The sequence below is a fragment of the Lepidochelys olivacea genome (assembly GCF_965140295.1).
Source record: "Lepidochelys olivacea isolate rLepOli2 genome assembly, chromosome: 3".
Classification (NCBI taxonomy): Eukaryota; Metazoa; Chordata; order Testudines; family Cheloniidae; genus Lepidochelys; species Lepidochelys olivacea.
This window is the reverse complement of record NC_140413.1, coordinates 99,912,163-99,937,426: the sequence shown is the minus strand read 5'-3', so window position 1 is coordinate 99,937,426 and position 25,264 is coordinate 99,912,163. Positions and strand designations below refer to the sequence as shown.

Below are 25,264 nucleotides of genomic sequence, written 5' to 3'. Positions count from 1 at the left end.
GTATGCTTACTGCTTTTTCTTAATCACCTCTCTGAGATGCTTGCTCATCCAGCTTGGTCTACAACTCCTGCCTATGAATTTTTTCCCCTTTCTTGGGATGCAGGCTTCCGATAGCTTCTGCAGCTTTGATTTAAAATAATCCCAGGCCTCCTCTACCTTTAGATCTATAAATTCTTCAGTCCAATCCACTTCCCTAACTAATTTCCCTAATTTTTGAAAGTGAGCCCTTTTGAAATCAAAAACCCTAGCTGCAGATCACTTGAGCCAAGACTATCCCCTACAACCATTTCTTCTATGAGGTCCTCACTACTCACCAAAACCAAATCTAAAATGGCATCCCCTCTAGTTGGTTCAGCAACTACTTGCTGAAGGAATCCATCAGCTCTGGTTACAGGCCTATCTATTCTTCTCAGTAAGGAGTCCCCAATCACACAGACCTGCCTTTTCCTAGTGACGGTGCTATTCTCCAGTCTATCCCCTGTTCCCTCTGGCTGCAAGTTTTTTCCATTCCTATTCTCCCTTGTAATCCTCTTTAACCCATCCTGTATCCTCCTGGGGCTCATATTTGGTGTAATCTCCATTAACTTTTCCCCTTTTCCTACAGGACTTATGTGCCAAAACCTGTTCCTCACATCACAGACTGTAAAGATTCAGTTCTGGAACGTTCTGGCAAGAGGTCATCAACTGTGGCCAGTGGATATGGCGACATTTCAATACCCTGCTCAGTGGCTTCAGGTCTGTGCAGATGTGTAATTTGCTTGATGGCTTCTTTACTACCATGCTGCTTACTCAGGCTGTTCTGGCCTCTAGAGATGCTCTGAAACCCCTGCTCTGCAGACTTTCAAGTTCCTTGAGCACTCGATTACACAGTGTCACTGGAATTTTCTTTCATGATAAGCACATAGATTCCACTCTGATGCACACATCCTTTGATGTACTCATCTTTGAAAACATCCCCATGTGCTTTTAAAATTGTCTCCATTGTCTGTGGGACTCCCATTTTTGCTTCCTGCATGGCAACTGTAAAATTCTGATGCTGCACCCTGACTAGGTGCATGGTTATATGACTGTATTCATCAAGAGGAGGTTGCTGTGCTTACTATCCTCCAACACAAACTTTAGTTGGTACCGTCTGTTATTCTTCACATTAGTTACTATGAGATCATATTTTCCTCTGGGCTGCATTATGCTCTCACTGTACATTATTGGCTTGCAACTGCTTTTTGTAATGGTGTGTTAAACTCCAGTTCACCCTGAGGAGTCACACTGCAGGAGGTACCACTATCCAACTGAAATTGCACAAGGCTTTTCCCATTTAACATTGTTCCATTCACAGGAGATTGGTATTGTCCCTTGTTGCTTTCCTGTCCCAACAGCCTGAACCTGATATTCTCTCTCACTCAATGACAGAATCATAAGTCATCACCGTTGTCTGATGTGCCATCCCCTTCATGTACAAGTCTGATTCAATCTTTCTGAGAGCTGCTTCTGCTCTTGCACACACTGCTAAAATAGTTCAACTTACCACATTCCTTGCAATGCTGTCCTAGTGTGGGATATTACTTTACCCACTCACACTGCCTCCCACAGTAAATGCAGCTATGGATATGGAACCATGGCCACTTGCCCAACTTTGCTGTGGTCTCACTTCATGTACTTCTGGCATGTTGTGCCTCCCTAAGGTTTTTACCCTCTCAAAATTTCCACTTGAAAATCTTGTAGTGAGCTGTAGCTCACGAAAGCTTATGCTCGAATAAATTTGTTAGTCTCTAAGGTGCCACCAGTACTCCTTTTCTTTTTTGTATATACTTTGGAATGTTGTAGAACTACACAAATACTGCGAAAATACACAATAAATTGTGGATGAACTATTGGGATAAAATGAAACATCTTCACTGGTCAACCCTCCAAACTATAATTCTACCTCTTATAAACAGAAATTCCTAAATATTCTTTTTGCATGTCTTACATAACAATGGAAATCAGAAAAGGTTGTCAGAGTATATGCATGGGCTCCAGAAAACTCACAGTGTGCTGCCTATGATGAAAAGGCTTAACACTGAAAAAAATCGCAACACCACTTTGGAATCCTTGGGCTAGACAAAATGTTATAAAAGACTGTTTCTTTCACTCTACTTTCTAGGGCCCTGATTCTCAAAAGATGTACACAAATACTTATCCCTGTGCACTGAGATTAGTCCCACAATATTGATGGTATGTAAAATTAAAAATGTCTGTCTGACTCTCTTTACAAGGTCATCAGGGCCTTTGCAAAAATCAAAGTTCTGCCAGATGTAGGAAGAATCTCTAGGATAGTTCCTGCATGTATTAAAAAGAAGTGTTTTTTTAAAATTTTTCTTCCATGTTTGGCATCTGACGGGAAATAGCTATATTGCCAGGTTGATCTGGGTCTCTCTCATTTAATAATTTCCCTGCCATTGCGGTGGCTGTAACACTTTGGTCTAATTTCAGTTGTCGGGTTTAATGTACGGGTGCTGGCTGGTGTTGGCGGTCTGGGATACATAGGAGTGCCGAGTAAAGTGGGCTTTGGGGTATGCTGTTATTATGTCTGCTGCTGCATATTTGTACCTTTATTAAAGTGGAATAAACAGTTTATTCTGAGTCCATGTCAGTCTTTGCAGTGTGCCTTCCATCTCCATGGCAACAAAGACAGCAGGCCACAGGAACCCAACTCCCAGTCTTAAACTCTATGACTATGGCCATCTGAGTCCCAGGAAGTCCTAGAATTAGGACTAGGGCTGTCCAGATGCAGCCAAGGTCTGCAAGGTTAGATGCTTTCATTACAGTATGTTTTCTAAAATTTGGATGGAATCCTACAAGGAAGGGTTATAAAAGTGGCTGCAGCAGCTGAAAGTCCAGTTGAAAGGTATAAAAAGAAAACAAGGAAAGGCTGTCTAAGGTATGCAAAAGCATTGACTCAAACTGTGACGAGGCTGTGGACCCAACTGATCTCACATCAGTATAGATCAGGAGTACCTCCGCTGAAGTCAAAAGAATTATGCAGCGGTAAAACTAGTGTGAATGAGACCATAATCAAGCCTAACATGGATCTTTCACCTCAGGAAAAAAAGGGGGTCTTTTGTCTGGGTCTATTCATATTCCAGAAAGGGGTTATAGTACTTTTTTGTATTATGAGAACTACTGTCACTGACACACAGAGAGACCCTACAATGCAACAGCAGTAACAACCTTCAGCTCCTTTAGAAACGTGCACTACATTTACACCATCACATGGAATGGTGCAGGTTCAATTTCATGTCACGTTCCTTTGCTACAAGAGCCAGCAGAGGCTATCAGTGCTATTGAAGCAGCATATTCAGCTCCCTTGTGAATGGGGAATAATTACCTGCTCCACAGCATCACCTTAAGCTAAGTTTAGCCTAGCAACTGCTGTGAATTAGGGCAAACTCTTACAGGGAAGTAAGAGCATATCAGAATTAGTTAACAGTCTTATTCAGGAGAAGGTTTGGAAAGGAGTGAACTCATCTGGCCAGGAAGAGAAGAGATCCAGAGGACCATATGACAGGAAGAGAAACAATCCTAGGGTGGAATGAAACAAGCCAGCCCAAGGGAAGAGCCCAGAATGTATTTGCTAGCTCTGGAGAGGAATGCAGTAGCACAATCCTGTTATCCCAAAGACCTGGGATGTCTTGGGGACAGCAGAACCACACTGCACTATATATTGATGAACCTCTTCTAATAGACATGGTTATGCAGAGGGGTATTAATGATAGGCTGCAGTTTCCCCCAGTTAAAAGGAGGTTTAGCCACCACATGAGGCCTTAAGAGCCTTGCAAAAATAATTTTAAAAAATCATTTCATGTTACATCAATATAAAAACCAACAAAAAAATACCTGAACAAATTTTCCCCACAAATGACTTTTATGACTTTTCAGGAAAAATATGACTCAGAGGATGAGATCTTGTATAGTAGGTCTCCTCCAGCAGCAGTATTTGATGACTAAGAAATGAATAAGCCTCCAAAACCAGGGATTTATAAGGGACAAGCTGACAAAACCTCACCACTGAGTACACACAGTATTTGAAAAACTGGATATGTAACTACCTATTCATTCAGCACATGAAATCCATAACTCCAAGAGGATAGCAGCAGGGAGGAATGGCTTTTGGGAAATATTTTAAATAGTTTAAATAAATTACCTATTTTACATAAGCTAACTATTCAGGGCTACATTACAACCAAAGAGCATAGAAGTTGCATTGTTGCAAGGCAGTGTGGCATGTGGCTGAACCAGGGAAGTGTTTGAAGGCATTCTGCCTTGTGAGGATACATGGCTAGCCTACACCTCCCACATTAAAATAATTAGATATTTAAAATCAAAATAAGTAAGCAAACATATAAGGCACATTTTCAACCAGTCCACATCACTCAGATAAAACAGTGCATGTTGTTATTTTGCAGCCTGATACCCTTATCCTTTATTTCTCCCACAGAGATCTGTCACCTCTCGTTGTCTTTGTCTCAAACTCTCTCCTCGGGGCAGGGACACTATCTTTATCTGTCTGTACAGCTCCATATACGCTGACGGTGATTTATAAATGACAAAATAATAATGGCCAGCCATGGGGCATATTTAGAGGACCCATAGTTGGCCTTCAGCCCTCATTTTGGGCAACCCATTGTATGTTATTGAAGGGCTTACAAGTTCAAGGCCTTTATAGTGTACAAGGCACTAAAGACGCTAGTATTCCATAGCAGCCTATGTATTTTGCTTTTATTTTGGGGCTAGTTTGGTCTCTTCATGCTCCCATCATGTTCTCTTTGAATAACTATTCTGATCATTTTGCTTTTTAGTGTCTCTCATAGTTTTATACAAAAGCACATTCTTTCCTTCCCCTTTGCCTCTTTGTTCTTTCATCTAGCTCCACAGGATCCATTAATGCTTTGCATTTACCTTTCTTCCACCTTTTCACAATGACAGCTATCAGCTCACGAAGCTAATTATCTACAGTCATAAGATGAAGCAAAAGAGAAGTGAACAGGTGGACTGCCCTTATTGTATTGTAATTTGGAATACAAATCAAGACATTTCAACAAAAAAGCAGTTGTGCACTGTACTGGAGATTCACAATACCATCGTATAACATGTTAGATACCCCCAAACAACTGAATAAAAGAAAGAAAGATTTCATGCCAGAAACTTATCAAGATGAAGGAAAATACTGCTGCCAAAGAAAGCTCAGCATTACATGGATAGCAACTGTCTGAAAGATAAAGCAAATCTTTAAGTTGAAAGTTAGACAATACCTTTTGGTGGGTGAAGTTTGTGACCTGTTTTCTCGCACCATCCAGCTGGATGAATGTCTGAAGAATCAGCATTCACCCAGAAGTCGTAACAATCCAAGTAGTCATCAAAATGGAGTCGTATCCTGTAGCCTAAAACCTAAAAACAGTTTGCAAAGTGCACAACTTAGTAAAAGTACACTTGAGCATATTAGTCTCTGTACTACAATATATTCAATGTGCATTCAACCAACTTTTTATTTTTGTTCATGCCAATAATATAAAAACAATGCAGCTTAATAAAGGGAACAACAAAAAGCAAGGCTGCAATAGATCTGAGCACCTCTCTGATGAAAACTGCTGTGTAAATGCTAATAATAAATAATAATAATATTATTATTCAGAGTATGAGTGGCACTTAACATAGTGCTAAAAGAAAACAGAAATCTGAGAGGTGTGTCCAGAATACCTCTTTTGGAGGATAGGTCATTATAACAAGGAGATAATGAGAATCATTATGTAAGAAGTGTAAATGTGAAAGGGGAGATCCCAAAGGACCCTATTCCACAGTAAAAAAAGTCACCTTAATGCCTAAGAGTGGAAGAGGAATTGCATCTCCTCTTCACTGCTAAAGTCTCCTGGGTGCTAAATGTCCCTACCATTTCCCACACTTTTCTGGGTGCCAAATGCCACTACTATCCTATAACCAGTTGTCAAAGCATCCAGCTTCCCCAGGATATCTTGTACAAGGCAGTCTATTTGTCAAAAGACAAACCAAGCATTTGCTGCTACTGGCTTTTATTATTCATAATAATGGCACCTGCCACCTTTGCAGCCAATCACTTCTGTAAGGGAAGGGAAGGGCAGGGAGTTCATAGCCAAGGCCTATAGCTCTTACCCTGGTTCTGATCCACACAAAAACACTTACGCCACTGAGTGGTGGTAGGGCTGAGAGTTTTCCTGCTGATTTCTCTTTGGCCATGAGAGGGAGCTGCCATTCAAAGTCACAAAGCAGATCTGTTACAAACGCAGCTCTCTAGAGAATAGCTTGGGATACAGGAGGACGAGAGCTCGCAACATTGCTTGCGCTGGTATATGATACCACCCCACTCCTGTGAACAGATGGGAGCCGAGGAAGACAGGCGGTAGCCAACACGTAACATGTATGCAGGATGATATGCCTACCTAACACCTGCAGCCAGTGTGTGTTGCACATTGTAGGGAGAGTGGTCACTTTGGATAAGCTATTACCAGCAGGAGAGTGAGTTTGTGTGTGTGTGTTTGGGGGGGGGGGGGTGAGAGAACCTGGATTTGTGCTAGAAATGGCCCACCTTGATTTTCATACACATTGTAAAGAGAGGTTTCAGAGTAACAGCCGTGTTAGTCTGTATTCAAAAAAAGAAAGGGAATACTTGTGGCACCTTGGAGACTGGCCAGTTTGTTTGGGCGTGGGCTTTCGTGAGCTCCAGCTCACTTCATCCGATGAGGTGAGCTGTGGCTCATGAGGGCTTGTGCTCGGGTGGATTGGTTGGTCTCTGGGGTGCCACAAGTACTCCTTTTCTTATTGTAAAGAGAGTGGTCACTTTGGATGGGCTATTACCAGCAGGAGAGTGAGTTTGTTTGTGGGGGGGGAGGGGGGGGGAGAAAACCTGGATTTGTGCTGGAAATGGCCCAACTTCATTATCATACACATTGTAAGGAGAGTGATCACTTTAGATAAGCTATTACTAGCAGGAGAGTGGGGTGGGAGGAGGTATTGTTTCATGGTCTCTGTGTATATAATGTCTTCTGCAGTTTCCACAGTATGCATCCGATGAAGTGAGCTGTAGCTCACGAAAGCTTATGCTCAAATAAATTGGTTAGTCTCTAAGGTGCCACAAGTACTCCTTTTCCTTCTCTTTTTGCGAATACAGACTAACACGGCTGTTACTCTGAAACCTGTCATTGAGAATTTAGGGGTGGTTTCAAATAGATCAAATTTAGTATCAAAGCAACAAAAGGGAATTCATGTACTCTTTGCACTATTCTTTTTCATATTTAATTTACTTAAACCTGCCATAACTTAAATGTAACTCAAACTGAAAGAATTTTCAGTTTGCCACATTAGAATTTCACAGAACCCAGTGCACTTTGCCACAGAATTCAGGTCCAGCTTACTACAGAGTACTTAAGGCCTTGGTTACACTGATCTTTCAAGTCAGCATGTACAGCAGAAGACATGTCAGAAATAGATATTTCCAAAAGGAGGATATGATTAGAGGCTGTGGAGGGGCTCAGAAATGAGGGGGTAGGAAAAGAACTAAACTAAACTAGGACTATGGAAATATAATCACAGTGGTACAAAATAATGATGGTAGACAAGAATGAATATCAGGTGTTCCTGTTTCCCCATTCCCTAACTTAAGATATTTAAAAAAAAAAAAGAGAGAGAGATGAAGATACAACTCTGTCTCTCTCAATTACACAATTAAAATCCATGGAACTATTCACAGGGTTAGATACTACCCAATGTAAGTAAAGGTGGCAAAATTAAACCTGTAGTATAAAATTAGCCTGTGGAACTTGTAGCTACAGGTCAATAAAATAGAAAAATGATTACCATATATACTCATTCAGAAGCTGAATTTTTTTAGTAAGAAAGGGAAGCACCAGAGAAAGGGGTTGGCTTATGAACGGGTATAGAGAAAGGGGTTGGCTTATGAACGGGTATAGAGAGAGGGACAGGTGGGACACAGCCCCTCCCCCCAACAGAGGGAGCAAGGAGAGGCAGCACAGCCAGCAGAGCCAGAAGGGAAGAGGTGGGGCCAGAGTCTCTCTGCTTCTGTCCACGCGGCTCTCCCCCCAGCCTCCGAAGCGGCTGCAGTTCCGGGGCTGGCAGGCTGCGGCCGTGCTGCCCGGCCTGCCGGAGAAGCTCCAGCCAGGCCAGAGACATCCTCCCTTGGCCCTCCCCAGATAAGATGGGAAGGGATGGGGAGAGTGTGGGGGTCCCGAGTTAGGGGAGGGGTATTGTGGGGGGTGCTCACAAGAGTTACGCCCCTGACCCCCAGCTTCTCCCCCACAAAAAATTTCCCCACCAGTTGCTGTCCTGGCCCATCAAGGTAAGCAGCTGGCAGACCGGGACACTTTGTTTACTTAGGTTTACCTCCGTACATGCGGACGCTCGTGGTAAACAAACCATCTCGGCCTCTAGCAGCTTATCCTGATGGCCCGGGAGCCAAAAAGTTTGCTGACCCCTGAATTATAGGGTCGGCTTATGAATGGGTCATAAAAATTTTTTTACTTATCCATCTTGGGATGGGGGTTGGGGGGGAGGGTGGCGGGCTTATAAACAAACCGGCTTATGATCGAGTATATACGGTAGATAATGTTATGAATGAGCATAGCATCTGTAGTTAGAATAAAAATTCAAGGGCTATGAATTTTCATGCATCTTTATGTTCTTTATATTTTCTCTTTTAAATATAGATTTCTCCAAAATTAAAGAAGTGTACAGATACTTATGTATCACCATAACACTATAATATTATGTATATGTATTCATATCCATGAACATGTGTAATTTCCTTGATATTTAGATATTGTTTTTAATATGATTTTTGTACAAGTTAATAAAATTTTATTCATTAGGAAAAAATATTCCCTATGGCATAGCATTAGGCAATTAAAAGCCTAACAGTAGTTAACACCTTCCTCTGAAGAATCTGTCACTGACTATTACTGGTAAATGCAGCACTAAACAGACCACTGTTCCAGTACAGTATTTATTGTATTCTTAATATACTTCTATTCTCAGCCTCACACTTCATTCAGGTACAGTTCTGGTGCTTACCTCAGCCACAGTGAGAATGCAGTACATTGACTGGTGTTCAGGATCCACTCCTTCCAGTTTCATTCCTACTTTGAATCCATTTTTGCCATATGGGAAGGACTGATACTGGAACAAACAAAAACAGTTTCAATATTTCAAAAGAAATACTTCCAAAGAAAGTTAAAACACTTGTGTAGTGCAAAACACGATTATTATTACTTATCTTTATGCAGGCACCTACTCAAAATGAAGTCTCACAAGTAAGTACATTTGGGTAAATTTCAAGCTTTTAAAATCATATGACAGAAAACAGAACTCAGCGAACCATGGAAAAACTGGCTGACAGTGCAGTCATTAAAGACTTTAAAATGCAGAAAAAAATCTGTTAGGAGGAGCTACCAGGAAAGCCACCTCAGAACAGTAGAAAATGCTGTGTTTCATCAACTTTTTAAATAACTTTCTAATTAAAAAAACACAGTACTGTAAGTTTAATTACTTATTTTGTACAGTGACACCCTCTTGGCAATCACCATTCATGGGATGATCAGATAAAATACTCTGAAATGCCTTTTAGTCTCTACATTTCAGACCCTCAAAGATGAGTCACAAAGCAGATACAGAACAGCCTTCATATATAAAGATGGCCTCTCACATGGTAACATTCCCTTTGCTGTGTACAGTAGAGAGAAATATTGGGCTCTGACTAGCCTCTTTTTCCAGGAGGATTCTGGCAATCAATAGAGGACTGGGAACATGAGATCACATGAGGATGAAGACTAAGCTGCAGCCTTCAAAAAAGGGAAGAGGGCAGAAAGGACGTCTTAGGGAGTCAGGTACCGGCTTCCTGTTATATATCTTGACTCTGTGCTCCAGACAAAGTTAGAACTCAAAGTCATCAGTCCTTAATACTTTAATATAAAGAAAAAAAGCAGAAAAAATATTAATGAAACAAGGCAAGAGAGTGAAACTCTGACAACACCACCTTTTGTAAACTATTAAGATTTTAAGCTACTCAGGTAAGTAAAGTATTTCTTTTGCACTCAGTGCTGTATGACACCTAATCAGTGGGCAACAAAAAATTAACAAGTGGGAAAAGGTTTTAACATTTTTAAAATTAGGGTCATGCCCCGACAATATTCCTTCCTACAATGGGTTAAGACATAAGTATTTCTACTCGAGTCGGAATTTACACCTTGCAACTCCAGTGTAGCTCTGATCAAGCGAGCATGCTACAAACAGAAGAGCAGCCACCACAGCATGAGGAGCTAGCTGCCCAAATACATAGGTAGGATCTCAGATGAGATCATACTCGTGGCATCCAGCCCACCCCGCTGCTCGCACAACTGTGGCTCCACTTCTATCTTTAATGCGCGAGCTCTATCTAGTGTGAGTACATCTCCTTGAGATGGAAATGACATTTTGTGTGCCAGCATAGACATATGCCATGACTGTAATTAATTGCAAAGCAGGAAAGTGTACAATCAAAAATATTTTATTATTGCTTGATAGCTCATCTTTAACCACATTCTGTTTTTTAATCTCACGATGTACCATTAAAGCTTCATTAAAAATTGTCATAGAAACTAATAATCAATGCCCAAATCATTCCTATAGTAAACACAGGCCTTTTCCATTAAAAGATATAACGTATGATCAGGTCATACACTTTTCTTAAGATTCAGAAAGAAGATTTTAAAAGAATATATTACATGCTGTATGTACTGATAAATAAAAGATATGCTTGAATGACAGGGTTGCAGCACGATACACCCATGTGCCCAAAATCTTAGAAGTAGGGAAATAAGAGGAGGAAATATTAGTGCATTCCTTTCCACCTTCATACTGCCTACAACACGGTATTCAATAACACTCTTCAGTGCTCCATAAAGATCTCCCTTCCATCTCTAACAGACACCCAAAAGCAATACATACAACATAAGTTTGATGAAGCTGGGGAAACACAAAACCTTAAGAGTGATCTCACATGCTTTTATATTAGTTATATCAACATAACAGTACATCTGACGGTCATACATTTCATGCATTTGGGAAGTTATTTTGCCTTAATCACCACTGAGGTCACTGTCCAGGTTTTGCGTTAAAGTGCAAATTTCACGTAGATGGGGTACATACTGCTTTTTGGTACCTCTTGGAAGTGGCTTTTTTTTTTTAAATCATCAGATTTAATTTTGGTAAGTTTATCTTAGCGCACATATTTGCCACTATGACTAAGAGTTACGAAATACTCAATAAGCAAACAATCCTGATGTATAACTGACATTCTAGGAAACAGCATGTAAGCGGTACCAACATGCTCAAAAGACAGGCCCCAGAGGGTAAGTCTAATCACTGGAGCTGGGAGCCTCCCAGCCTGAGTAGACAAATACACACTAGCAGGGCTTGAGCAAGTTCAATAAAAATAGCAATGAGGACGTTCCAGCTCAGGCAGAAGTTCAGGCTCTGAAGCCCACCTGTCCCTCCAGACTTCAGAGTCCAACCTCCAGCCCAATACCCCTACTAGTGAGAGTCTGTCTACCCAGGCTGGGAGGATTGCTCCTAGCTGCAGTGTAGACATACCCAGAATGGCTTAGATTTCTTGCAAAGGGGGAAGAAAGATGAGAGATTCCCTTCCTTAAATAATTCACCAAACACCAATTTTTCCATAGTTATTATAAACTTTCCAAAAATTTCAAATTGCACTGCCAATACATCAAAAATTCTGTAGTTAGCCAAGCATTATAATCCATTTTTTGTGTTACTAAAACTCCAAGTCACAAGATATTCACCATTCTTACCACTATCAAATTGAAACTCTCACAACCTTAACTATGGGTCAGCTCCTGTTGCACCACAATAAAGCTAAAGTTTAAAATGTTGTGCAAGATTGTAATTATATCATAGATCACCTAAGATACAATTGCATTGGGCTTACTATATTTACCTTTGCACAAACATTTAAAGATTTTTTTTTTTGGCAAAAGGAGGCCAGCATAGGGAATGAAAAGAATATGGAGGTTCAGGCGGTAGAAACCCTGTTTTGACAATCCCATATGATGCGAGAAGGAATAAAAAGAGAAAAACAGAAGTGGGATCATAATACAGGAGAGTTAAAAGTATAAAATAAAAGAGTCAGTTATTCCATTTTACCAGAGCAACTGCTATTTGTTCAAGTCAGAGCTTAGAAAAAATATCTACAGAAAAGCTGATTAAAGTATTGAGAACAGTAGGATATTCTGCCTTTCCCTAACCATATGTAGGAACAAAATATTGCAGGGGCACAACCGTTTTTTCTCTCTCACACACACACACATGCAGTTCCTGTCCCAAAAGAGCTTACAGTTTAAGTATAAGAAAAGTGCCAAGAGGTGGATGCAAAAAACAGAGAGGGTAGTACAAGGTAACAGTCAGACAATGATGATTAGAATAAGCAGCAGTAATCACAGTATACCAGCTGCCTAGACATTTTCAAGTGTTTTGCAAGCACCACAACCAAAGGTGAGTTTTAAGGAGGGATCTGGAGGAGGACAATATACAGGCTTTGTGGATTTTTATTGGGAACTCCCTTCCATGCAAAAACGTATGCCAAAAAAAAAGCACTAAGTTGTTTGATGGGAAACTAGACAGATGGGTGACAAAGGTTAGCATAGTTGGCAAAGGAGAAGCAGAAGTTGATATTTTGGCACCCAACAAGATGATAGGTAGGACAGGATTAAGCCATGTTGTGTTTGATACAGTGAAAAAGGAGGAGTCACTGAGGGTTGCAAAGTCAGAGCAACAAGCCAGGAAGATGTTCTTTGTAACAGACTTGTGAAGGGATGTAAGGAGAACAAGGTATCTGGAAAGCCCCAAAATGAAGAGACTGCAGAAGTCACGAATGAGAAAAGGGGGGCCTGAATCAGAGTTTTAGCTATGTGAACAGAGAGAAAAGTCCAGATCTTGGAAATGTGCAGAAATGAGCAGAGAGATTTAAAACAGCCTGAATCCTATATTCAGTGTAGGTTTCATAGGATAACAACAGTCAGATTTATGAGTTATCATTAATTCACTGAGAAAAGCTGGGCAAAAGGTGACCTCACACTCTTCATGACTATTTAAGGAAATCTGTTACTTTAACCATTGTCAGACTTCCCTCAGAGCAAACTGAGAACTTACAAAAGTCTTTATATTCTGGTTATTCTACCTTACAAATTAACTTCCTTATGAATTTCATGGTAATGGATGAGTTTGTGTGTGTATGGGGGTGGGGGGGTGTGAGAAAACCTGGCTTTGTGCTGGAAATGGCCCACCTTGATTATCATGCACATTGTAGGGAGAATGGTCACTTTGGATGAGCTATTACCAGCAGGAGAGTGAGTTTGTGTGTGTGGTTTTTGGGAGGGGGGTGAGAGAATCTGGATTTGTGCAGGAAATGGCCCAACTTGATTATCATGCACACTGTGTAAAGACTTGTCACTTTGGATGGGCTATCACCAGCAGGAGAGTGAATTTGTGTGGGGGGGTGGAGGGTGAGAAAACCTGGATTTGTGCTGGAAATGGCCCAACCTGATGATCACTTTAGATAAGCTATTACCAGCAGGACAGTGGGGTGGGAGGAGGTATTAGTTCATATTCTCTGTGTGTATATAAAGTCTGCTGCAGTTTCCACGGTATGCATCCGATGAAGTGAGCTGTAGCTCACGAAAGCTCATGCTCAAATAAATTGGTTAGTCTCTAAGGTGCCACAAGTACTCCTTTTCTTTTTGTTGATTATCTTGAGTTTCAGAAGAAAACATACCTCTTTAAAAAGCTTAGTAGGTGCTGCTGTAGCCTTTTCTTCCTCCAAATATGAAGCCCAGCACCATGGTTTCTTTCCTTTAGAATATAAAGCTGTGAAGAAACATACAGTGTTAAAATAAATATTTTTGCAAAATTATTGAATTGCTGACTTCTCAAAGAAAGCAAAATCAAAAGAAAAAATTATGTGTGTTTCAAATTTCTATTTTGTAATATACATGTATTTAATTTCTCAGGACTTAATTCAGAAAATCTATTCAAAAACTACTACTCTACTAACGACCTTATTAAATTGCTAACTACTATTTACAGACAAGACTAACTACTATTTACCTTGACAAGAATACAACAGTGAAGAAACACAGCAGACATTGCAAGCTCTGACTCACAGCCATGAGTGGTTAAGAAAGAACTACAAAGCAGGCTGGAGTGGGCCTGCCCTTTATATCCTCATTTGGAGGCATAAAGGGTGCAAGTGCTGCCGAGTAGGTACCGATGGCCAAGAGTCTCTGGCTTGAATGCCCTGGGAGCTTGTGCACCAACAGTGGACAAGATACATGTGGACAATCACTCAAAGGGGAAGCAAACAACTAACAGCATAGCAAAACCCAGGAACGCTGAAGACAGATGCCTCACAAGCTTTGTCATATAATTGGCAGTTTTGCTCACATACCTCACTTCTGGCCTTTGCCTTCTTCACCCCTGCAGCATATATAACTTGTCATTTTAGACTGTAAGATCACTGGGGCAGGGACAGTTTGCGCAGTGCCCAGCACAGTGCTGGCCTAATCCTGACTAGGCAGAAATACCACAACAGAAATAACTAGCATCATCAATTATAGCCTAATTATTTTAACATTTATATAATTTAGATCTGCATAATCTACATCTGTTCTGGGCTCCTTCTGAAGAAAACAAGCAATTATGGGTAAGTGTTCGGAGTACAGAAACTGTTTGGGACTAATACAAACTCATTTTGTTCATTTGCTCATTTTGTGATTTAAACCATATTTGAACTTAGATCTGTAGATATGTTGTCTAACAATAACAGATTAAAATTCTTGCTTCTGAATCTAAAATCATAACCTTCATTCAAAATCCTTTTGCTGAAACCACACTTCAATTAAATAAACTATAGAAATGTGCACAGATCATTCTGCCAGTGAACAGTAGCATTTCCATCAGCAATCCAGTGTTCCTCCTTTATCATACCACTCACACAGTCTCAGCTTTGGAACAAATGTCGGCGTAAATAACACTTAAAATCTTCAGCAGTAAATTACTGTTGTGTCACCCATGGCTCTTCTGCACTCCAGGTGCCTTTGTTGGTTTGCATGGCTCAGCTCCCTGGTGGGTAGCAGAGCTACTTTAGGCTTTCTGTTTGTTAGTGGCCAGTCAGTTGCTGCTAATGTAGCCTCATTCAATATGGGTTCACAGTCTATCACAAGAACTATCCTGAAGGGCCATACGCAGGTTTCTGGTGGTGCATCACTGACATACAACAACTGCTAATTCTGCTGATTTTCCTAAAAATATCTACCATATTAATGGACTGAAATGACTGCACTCATTTAAAAATACTTTGTTGTGCTGCTTTGAGTGGAATACGACCCTTTGGACTGATTGTAGCAATTATTCCTCAACATTTCCATAAATGAATCTAAATTTCATGAACATACTTAGGCTTGGAAGGATTAGATTTTCATCAGTAAATGTCAGTAGACACCACTTTATCTGTATAACTACACAACAAAAGATATTTCAAATGAAAATCGAAATTTGTAGGTAGGTAAAATAAGAAAAATGCTGTTTGAGAACTTATTAGTTTGATTTAAGGATATTTACTTTGCATATTTTGACGTTATGTTGACAATTTGGGTTTTAATGATTATAAATTTTTGACTCAAAGTCTACAGCAGGGTGGATAAAAATCAATTATTTAAAAAAACATCAAAAAATCGGATTTTTTAATTTAAATCGAATTTGTTTGATAAAATGCTTTTTGAGGGGAAAAAACCTATCTAAAGATAGTTTTAATTAAAATACATTATAGCTCAAAGATCTCTCATCATGGAATAGGGTATGTAATTCTAATGTATGAGACAATATATCCATGTAATGTTTAAGAAAAGTTTTGTAAATGAGTTCCAATAGTTCATGGATTGGGGACCCAGTCTTCTGGGGTTCTAGGGGCTTTTGTACAGATTATTTAGGTTAACCTTTCTATTACCCAATGCTCAGTCTAGAACAGTGGTTCTCAAAGCCGGTCCACCGCTTGTTCAGGGAAAGCCCTTGCCAGGCCGGACCGGTTTGTTTACCTGCCACGTCCACAGGTTCGGCCGATCGCGGCTACCACTGGCCGCGGTTCGCCACTCCAGGCCAATGGGGGCTGTGGGAAGGGCGGCCAACACATCCCTTTGCCCGCGCTGCTCCCCGCAGCCCCCATTTGCCTGGAGCTACTGGATACTATCATTTTAGATGCAGTTGTGATAAAAAATAAAATAGGTGAAGTAGGCAGATCTTCCTTTTACAATTTCACCTTTAAAGTAGTGTCAGTGAATGCAATGAGTAATACTAAATGAGCAGTATGGTAATAATTAAATAACTGCATTGACTTATTTTGTTTAGGAGAACATACAGGATTCTGACGACTATCCACCTTCAAGATCACCATCATTGCCTATAGTTTCAGAGTTATCTGCCAATGACAGTGTTGCAGTCACATCATGTATTTCACATAGCCACAGTATATCATCTGTAGCAAAAAGAAAAAAAAAAACTCCATCATCCAGAAACAATCATAGATAAGTTTGTGATAAGAACCAGCAGATTACAAAAAGAGGTCATTGATGAATAAATTGCCTTGTTTGTTTATGCAACAAACTCTCCTTTCCATATGATTGAGAACCCACACTTCATTAACATGGTTCAGTCATTAAGAGCAGGATACAGTCCACCCAACAGAGCAGATGTCGCAGGCAAATTGCTGGATAAAATGTATGAAAGAGAAACTGAGCAGTGTGCAAAAGGTCTAGAGGGTAAAATTGTTAACCTAAGTCTTGATGGGTGGAGCAACGTCCAAAATGATCCTGTTGTATGTGCTTGTGTGACAACAGAAGAAGGGAATGTCTTCCTTACAGAACCAATGGATACATCAGGAAATGCACACACATCAGAATACTTACAAGAAGTAGCAGTAAAAGCTATAACAAACTGAAAAAAAATGCAAATGTCTAGTACGCAGCTTGGTCACAGACAATGCTGCAAATGTATCAAAGATAAGAAATTTAAAAGAGTCCCAAGCTAATAACATGCAGTCGCAGCGCTCATTTGATGCACCTCCTAGCCAAAGACTTCAGTGTTCCAGAAATAAAGGCTAATGTTGAAATTGTAAAATACTTCCATAACAACCACTTTGCAGAAACTGCTCTGAAAAAAGGGGGAGGAACCAAGCTAACTCTTCCACAAGACGTGCGATGGAACTCAGTAGTGGACTGTTCTGAGCACTATATCTATAACTGGCCTAATCGGATGACAGTTTGTGAAGAAAATCGTGAAAAAAAATAGATGGCACTGTCACAGCCAAGGTTCTCAACATAGAGCTTAAGAGAAATGTTGAAGACATGCTGAGTACCCTGAAGCCTATTTCTGTAGCCCTGAACAAAATGCAGGGAAATAGCTGTTTTGTTGCTGATGCTGTTGAAATTTGGATGGAACTGAATGAGATCTTAAAAAGAGAAATATGCAACGACAGAGTTAAATTACAAGCATTAAAAAAAGAATGGGACAAGCACTATCTCCAGCTCATTTTCTTGCCAATATTCGGTACCAGGGTCAAACCTTAACTGCTGAAGAAGAGGAGTTGGCTATGACATGGACGTCCAGCAATCATCCCTCCATAATGCCAACTATAATAAACTTCAGAGCTAAGGGTGAACCATTCAAGAAATATGTTTGATGATGATGTTTTAAAGAAAGTCACATCAGTGAACAGGTGGAAGTCACTTAATCTCACTTTTAACAGCAGTAGCTTCTTCCGCTGTTGTAGAAAAATATTTTCTTCCTTTGAACTAATGCATTCCAAATTGAGAAATTGTTTGGGAGCTGAAAAAGCTTGTTTTTCTTTTCCAGATTAAGAACAAATAGGAAAATGAAGGTGAAGATGACTGAGTTAGCTGCAGAAGCCAATATCTTACGTTTCTCATGACCTGGCTGACAGTCAATTTTTTTTTAAATATTTCATTTAACTATTTCAGTTAAAAACAATTTTAACAAAAACAAACCTGATTTTAAAAAACTTGAATGTTTAACTACATTCAAAAATTCATATACTTGTTTTGTGAAAATATTGTATGTTTGCTGTGAAGAAAAAAAATCCATTTTTATCTAATCCCCCCTATAATTTCTCACAACTGTAAAAATTTAACCCAATAAAAATAGAAAAAATGCTTAAAAATAAATATTATCCATCAAAATTATAAAAAATAAAAATCAAATTCTGCCAAGCCTACCTATATTGTAGTTGTAAACAGTTTCTTCTGCTAAATGCAGATTCTTGAATGACTGTAAAAGTGAAAGGAGCAATCCTATTTATCCAGCACATCAATGGATCTGCTTCTCATTTACACTAAGTCAGCATGAAGGAGCCTTAAAATGCATTATATTGATGCTACTACAAGCACTTTCACATTGCCAAAGTCATGTAAAGGGGTCTTAGGGTACGTCTACATGGCAACGTAAGGCTGCGCTTGAGGTCAGGCTCAAGCCTAGCTTCCCTTGCATCCATGCTGCAACTGCGCTAGCCTAGGATTTGGACCCAGGGTTCCAGGACCCTGCAGGGCTGGAGAGTGAGCTCGAGTTAAGCTGGGACCCTATTGCTTTGCTGCATAGACACAGCTCTGCTTGACTTGGATCCCAGTAGTCAAACAGAAGTATCTCATAATTCCATGGGACAACTTCCTTAATCCTTTCTATCCCAACAATCTGCAATCCATCCAGCTCAGGTCAGCATTAACCCATTCTCTTCTGATCACTGATTTGGACACTATCGGAAAGGCCCCTGGGTTTGCAATGGAGAGCGACTGATCAAGACTTTTTCAAAGCAAGCTGCTTCCTAATAATGTCCAGGGAAGGCAGTGAAGTTTTCCCACAGTGCACCAAGGTCCTAGGGCTAGAGAGGCCTCTCGTGGGGTAAGGGGGTGCTAGGAACTCTATGACATGGTTGCTTTGAATCGGGTCTGTGCACTGCAGTGTGGATGCCCTAGGTTTGAGCATGGGTTAGAAACATAGCGTTAATATTCAATACAGACGTTCAAGCCCAGGGTGCCCTACCACAGGTCAGCTGACTCAAGTCCCACTAATTCTGGGCTTACATTGCAGTGTAGACATATCCTTAGTGTAAAAGAGAGAGAATCAGGCTCCAAGTGTTGGCTACTTTCCTCACAATTACCTTTAATCCACTAAAAATATCATAATTGTTATAAATAATTTAAATTGTAGAATTAGAGAATATAAATCCAGTTCTACAAAAACCACAGTTCTCAATAGACAGTTCCCGCCACCCGCTAATTTCAACTTACGTTGCTTTAAAATGGCCATATCACCTTTTCTTTTTCTTCTGGCTCTCTGAGAGACTCTCAGTATCCTCCCTTCATGATTTTCCTCCTAGATTACAAAATTTAGGAATTTAATATTTTTATTAGTTTTGCAGTCCATTAAAGCTAAAAGAACATATCCATGGTTTTTACATTTATTAAAACAGTTATTGTTGTAGCTCTTTAATATCAAACTTCAAGCTGTAAATTTCTAATGGTAAATAAAAAAATAAAATAAAGAAATAGTCCCAGCAAACATTCTAAGAGCTATGGACAATTCAAAGGGCCATCACACTCTGGAACTCAAACTCTTTAAAACCAGTTGTCATTGTATGAGCTGTGGAGATTCTAGATCACAGACTCTTCAGGGCAGGCTGATTGCAAGCTGGAGCCAGCTGGCATTCTCCACTGTTCTCACCTCTTTAAATACATATATAAAAATAAAAGTTCTTCCTCTAACAATTTTAGCCTTGTCCAGATGTCAAACTATTTTTTCCCCTTCAAGTTCCTTATGAAACGTAAACTGACACAGCTCCTTTTTACTTATTATTTGTGCATCAATAGTTTTGCTAACGCCCCACGTAGTTCAGGGATTCATTTGAGAGATTGCTGCAGTAGGAAGGCAATGAAGCCCAGGGGGGCGGGGGGGACGACGACGACGACACCTTTTGTAGTGATAATCACCTCATTACACAAAGTAAAACTATTTCCCCATGTTTATCCCATCCCCCCCCACCCCCTTCCTCAGATGTTCTTGTCAACTGCTGGAAATGGCCCACCTTGATTATCACTACAAAAGGTGTTGTCCCCCGTCTCCTCCCCCGCCCTGCTGGTAATAGCTCACCTTAAGTGAAAAGGAGTACTTGTGGCACCTTAGAGACTAACCAATTTATTAGAGCATAAGCTTTCGTGAGCTACAGCTCACTTCATCAGATGCATATCGTGGAAACTGCAGCAGACTTTATATATACACAGAGAATATGAAACAATACCTCCTCCCACCCCACTGTCCTGCTGGTAATAGCTTATCTAAAGTGATCATCAGGTGGGCCATTTCCAGCACAAATCTAGGTTTTCTCACCCTCCACCCCCCCACACAAATTCACTCTCCTGCTGGTGATAGCCCATCCAAAGTGACAACTCTTTACACAATGTGCATGACAATCAAGTTGGGCTATTTCCTGCACAAATCCAGGTTCTCACAACCCCCCCACCCCCATACACACACAAACTCACTCTCCTGCTGGTAATAGCAGGAAATGTGCTGGAAATGGCCCACCTGATGATCACTTTAGATAAGCTATTACCAGCAGGACAGTGGGGTGGGAGGAGGTATTGTTTCATATTCTCTGTGTATATATAAAGTCTGCTGCAGTTTCCACGATATGCATCTGATGAAGTGAGCTGTAGCTCACGAAAGCTTATGCTCTAATAAATTGGTTAGTCTCTAAGGTGCCACAAGTACTCCTTTTCTTTTTGCGAATACAGACTAACACGGCTGTTACTCTGTCACCTTAAGTGATCACTCTCCTTACAGTGTGTATGGTAACACCCATTGTTTCATGTTCTCTATGTATATAAATCTCCCCACTGTATTTTCCACTGAACGCATCCGATGAAGTGAGCGGTAGCTCACGAAAGCTTATGCTCAAATAAATTTGTTAGTCTCTAAGATGCCACAAGTACTCCTTTTCTTTTTGCGAATACAGACTAACATGGCTGCTACTCTGAAACCTATTACAGAGCAAGCAGGCATAACCCTAGCGGAGACCCATGTGCTCTCCTGAAGGCCAGAAAGCTGTGGGAGTAATTTTACTCATGCCTGGAAACATCAGCAACACAGCATAGTAAGAACTGCACCACAACAATACAGGTCAAGTATCTAGAAACCAAAGGCAGTATTAAAGCATAGCTAAAATAGGTCAAAGACAATGAGACTACCAAGAAGATGGTGACATGATGCGAATTAAAAAAGTGACACAGTAATCAAAGACATGTGAAAAATTGCTGTGGCTTTAAGCAAAAATATATTCATTTTGAAGAGATCAAAATAGAGAGATTAGGACAGGGACTCTAAAGTAACTTACTGGTTATTTCTTTATCTATACTAAATACAATTTCACAAACTGTGGCTCTCTGCAGAATTTTTTTTTTTAATTATCTGGATCATTTCCTGGACACAATGGGCCAAATTCATCCCCGATATATTATACCATGGATGATTCTGGACAAATTTCTAATCTTTTTTACCCAGGAGTTGCTACTAGACTTTAATATCTGCATTATTTTCTATGGAGGTGCCCTTCATTGCTAGCCATAAGCCAGTACCCTAAGAAAGAACCGAAAGTGTTTGAGATTCACCTTCCCCTACTCATAATGATGAAAATAAAAACTAGCCACAATTGGATCAAAGAAAATCCTGTTAAATGAAAAGATAGACATGAGAGCAATACTCTGGCAAAGATTTTGCATTTAATAAAAATCAAGAAAATTGAACTTATGTTTCCCATAATTGTAATATGATTCTCTTGCAAACAAGCTATTAACTTCCATGCATCACTTTATGTGCAATGCAAGTAATGATTGTTGTAGAAACTGTATATTCTAATTTCCTTATTTTTCTGTCCTTAATGTTCCAACAACACTGTCTTAAGCACATTCCAGTCATTTAATTTCCTTGTTTTGTTTCTTTCTAAAAAAGGGGAAAGAGGAACAACAGAAAAGTGATAGCTGAATTACTAATTATACATAGTTAAATATATAACTGAGGAATCTATTATTCAACTGAAATTTTGGCCGTGTTGGAGCTATGCACCCCAGAGTGCACTGCACTCTAGAAAGAACATAAAAATTGAAACATCAGAAACTGGTGCCCAGCTCAGATTTGCAAGTCCCACTATTATGATATAAAAGTGCACACTGGTTAACCAAATTAGGCTAAATGCTACCTCCTCTACGTCAGGCAAAACTCCTGCTGAAGCTAACTGCGGGATTGGGTTTATGAAGCATACTAACAGTTTCATCCTTCTCTTTCTTGTCTTCTCCATCTTCTTTGCACTCTTCTTTCAGAGGTAATTTTGTTTTTCTTTTCCGACTCCCTTTAGAATCATCTTCCTCACTGCATTCCACACTATCTTTATCCTCCTTCAGTTCTCTGTCATGAGAAAAAACATGGTGACATAAGAACCTACAACTATTCAATTCTTGCTTCCATGAACTTAAGTGGAAGAATTAGGAAAAGGCAACTACCCTGAATGATAGGGAATGATAAGAAAATCCAAGTGCTTGTAGGTCCCTGGGTATCATTCAAAATATATTCTTAGAGCTACTACTGAAAATGACAGTTGTCAAAAGTTAACACAGAAGACATACACCGGTAATTGCAAAAGGAAAGCTGTCATCCTATACTGAACAGATTCTGCATGTTTAAAACAATTTGTCTTTCCCGCCTGGCATCAAAACTCATAAAGAAGCAATTCTTTTGAAATGCTTAAGACTGCAGGGCAGTTTAAAGAAAGGAAAGAACTAGTAATTATTATGACTGACAAATCCATTTGGAATAAGCTGATATGTAACGGCATTAATTGTCAGTCAAGCAACCAAAAAACAGACAGCTTTGAAGCAATTACTTAAAAATGACGAAAAATGCTTTAGAACATTCATGTCAAATTGCCCTAGTGAAATGTACAATTCACAATGAGCATGTAATCAGAAATCTTCATTTGTGATGTGATGAGCTGCATTAGTGCACTGCTGAAATGGAAAGAATAGACAAACTGTCACAGGTTGGAGTTTGTCATATGTAATGTAGCTTTTGCATTTAAATAATTAACTAACCACACCAACCATCTAATCGCTGAGCATCCTAATTCTAGTGATTATGAAACATTGTGCGAGTCTGACACTGACTCATGCAGACCAGAGATGAGTTCTTCACTGTTTGTGTTCAACGGTAAAAGACAATATTTTCTGTGCAACTAAGGAAGTCTTCAACACTTGCATTACACAAGACTCAAGCTCTCATATTCTATAAATGTTTGGGACAAAATTATAAGTAGATATGAATAATTGAAAATTAAAAATCAGAAAATTCAGAGATTAGGTTGCCTCATTCTCACCCCACCTGACCCCACTACTGTTTTATCCCAATATTCTCTCTCATCATGCTGCGTGCATGTCATATTACTTGAGTGTATGTTTTATAATAGCACCTACTTGTTTTTGATGTGATGTGCACATTTCTGGCTGCAAAATTTCCCTTCAGGAACAAACTCTTCTGTGGTACCATCGTGATAACAGTTTTCACAGAAAATAAGCCCATCCACTTTCGTAGCTTCCTTCAACTTCAGGGGAATCCCAGTCTTTTCTGAAAAGGCTGCACAGTGAAAGGAAAAAAAGAGTAATTTCTCCAAGCTACAGTACAAAAAGTAAGAAATTTCTAACCACAGAACAGACCTTGCCAAGCAAAGGGAAGGTTCTACTTATGCCACTACCATTAGCTGTAGAACCAATGGCTATCATCCATGATGGGTTACTGTTCCTCACTCCAAAGGGCTGGCTTTCAAAAGTAACACAGGTTTTAGCATGCAACAAAAGATAAATGCCCATTAACCTTATATTTCTGTTATGAATGGAATGGAGAGGTGTGTCAAAGTTGCCGCCACAACACACCCATTCCTCACTGGCTGCAGCAACTTATGCCTCAGTTGCACCCCCCCCCTTTGGCCTACTGTGGCCATAGGGGTGTCCCGGCCCTCCGGCTGGACCACTGTACAGAGTCCAGCCACTTTTCGGGCCACAGACACCTTTATCAACGTCCAATAAAAATGTATACATATGAAACCTTCAGCCTGCTGGGCTCTGGGGGCAGTCACCTCAGCGCAAGAGTACCTCTGTTGCTGCTCCCTAGTTCGATCAATCTCCCAATCCAGGGGCTGGCATACTCCTCCCCTTTCTCAGGATACAGCTTGTTAGGGCTCCCTCTGAGTCAGGCTTCCAGCTCATCTTTGGAGAAGCCTATCTGGTCTTTTTCCCTTTCTCCCTCTCAGGCACTTCTCACCTCCTCTCCTCCATGTCTTTGCTCCCAAAATGGGCTCCCCCAGCTGTGCTTTATTTCTAATTAGGCTTGGCCCACTCACCAAGTGCACCTAGGCTACATAATTGGCCTTTCACAACCTGGGTAGGGGAAACCCCCCTCATAAGAGAACATTAACATAATGACACAAGCCATCATTTAGCTGATCTTTTTTACTGTGAATTTAGTGCTGCTGAAAGATGTTGCATTAGATGCACTGAAGACTGAGGTCCTTTATCCACTGATCAGGTACAGCCCAGGCAGCAGCTGTGCAGACTTTTCCTTGCCCCCCTGCCAGCATGCCTCAGTCCTGGCCTAGTGAGACTGCTGCCAACTATGAAAAGGAAATTTGGAGAAATTTTCTTTTAACAAACACACACTGTTCTGTAACTAAAATCCTAGGCTACGAGGTATTCTTCTATTACAACCTTTTTCTCCAAAAGATTGTACGTAACTACTCCTGTAGTCTACCAGAGGGAAAAAAAATACACATTTTCCCTCTTATCACTCTGGATTAGGACAACTAAATTTCCCAACATTAGATTCAGGTATTCAGACATCTATAAGCCTAGGCACCAAATGTCTAGGCTTGTAGTGGACATGGCAGCCTACACTTATGGGTAAGATGAAGCTTCAAAAAGAACTGAGGGGAACTACTTAATAATAGAAACCTATCTGATGGAAACTAAATATGACTTTTTTGTAACCCATTTACTTCTTTTAAAAGACAAATTCCAAGTCAAAAGGC

At 40.2% G+C, this 25,264-nt stretch overlaps 1 protein-coding gene and 1 long non-coding RNA gene across 6 annotated transcripts in view; one reads left to right on the top strand and one right to left on the bottom strand.

Moving 5' to 3' along the window:
- The window catches only part of L3MBTL3 (L3MBTL histone methyl-lysine binding protein 3), a 154,163-nt gene that overhangs the window by 86,706 nt on the left and 42,193 nt on the right, over nt 1–25,264 (bottom strand). For all 5 annotated transcript variants that reach the window (XM_084622647.1, XM_084622643.1, XM_084622645.1 and 2 more), the window contains exons 4-9: nt 23,658–23,817; nt 22,458–22,596; nt 19,428–19,512; nt 13,850–13,941; nt 9,097–9,201; nt 5,292–5,427 (exon numbers count right to left, since the gene is read on the bottom strand). In XM_084622647.1, coding sequence (XP_084478773.1) covers nt 5,292–5,427; nt 9,097–9,201; nt 13,850–13,941; nt 19,428–19,512; nt 22,458–22,596; nt 23,658–23,817 — 717 coding nt within the window. The remainder of the gene's footprint in view (nt 1–5,291; nt 5,428–9,096; nt 9,202–13,849; nt 13,942–19,427; nt 19,513–22,457; nt 22,597–23,657; nt 23,818–25,264) is intronic.
- LOC311517635 lies at nt 9,800–16,553 on the top strand. The gene is made up of 3 exons (XR_014710747.1): nt 9,800–9,908; nt 14,721–14,776; nt 16,477–16,553. It is a non-coding gene; the product is annotated as an uncharacterized lncRNA (long non-coding RNA).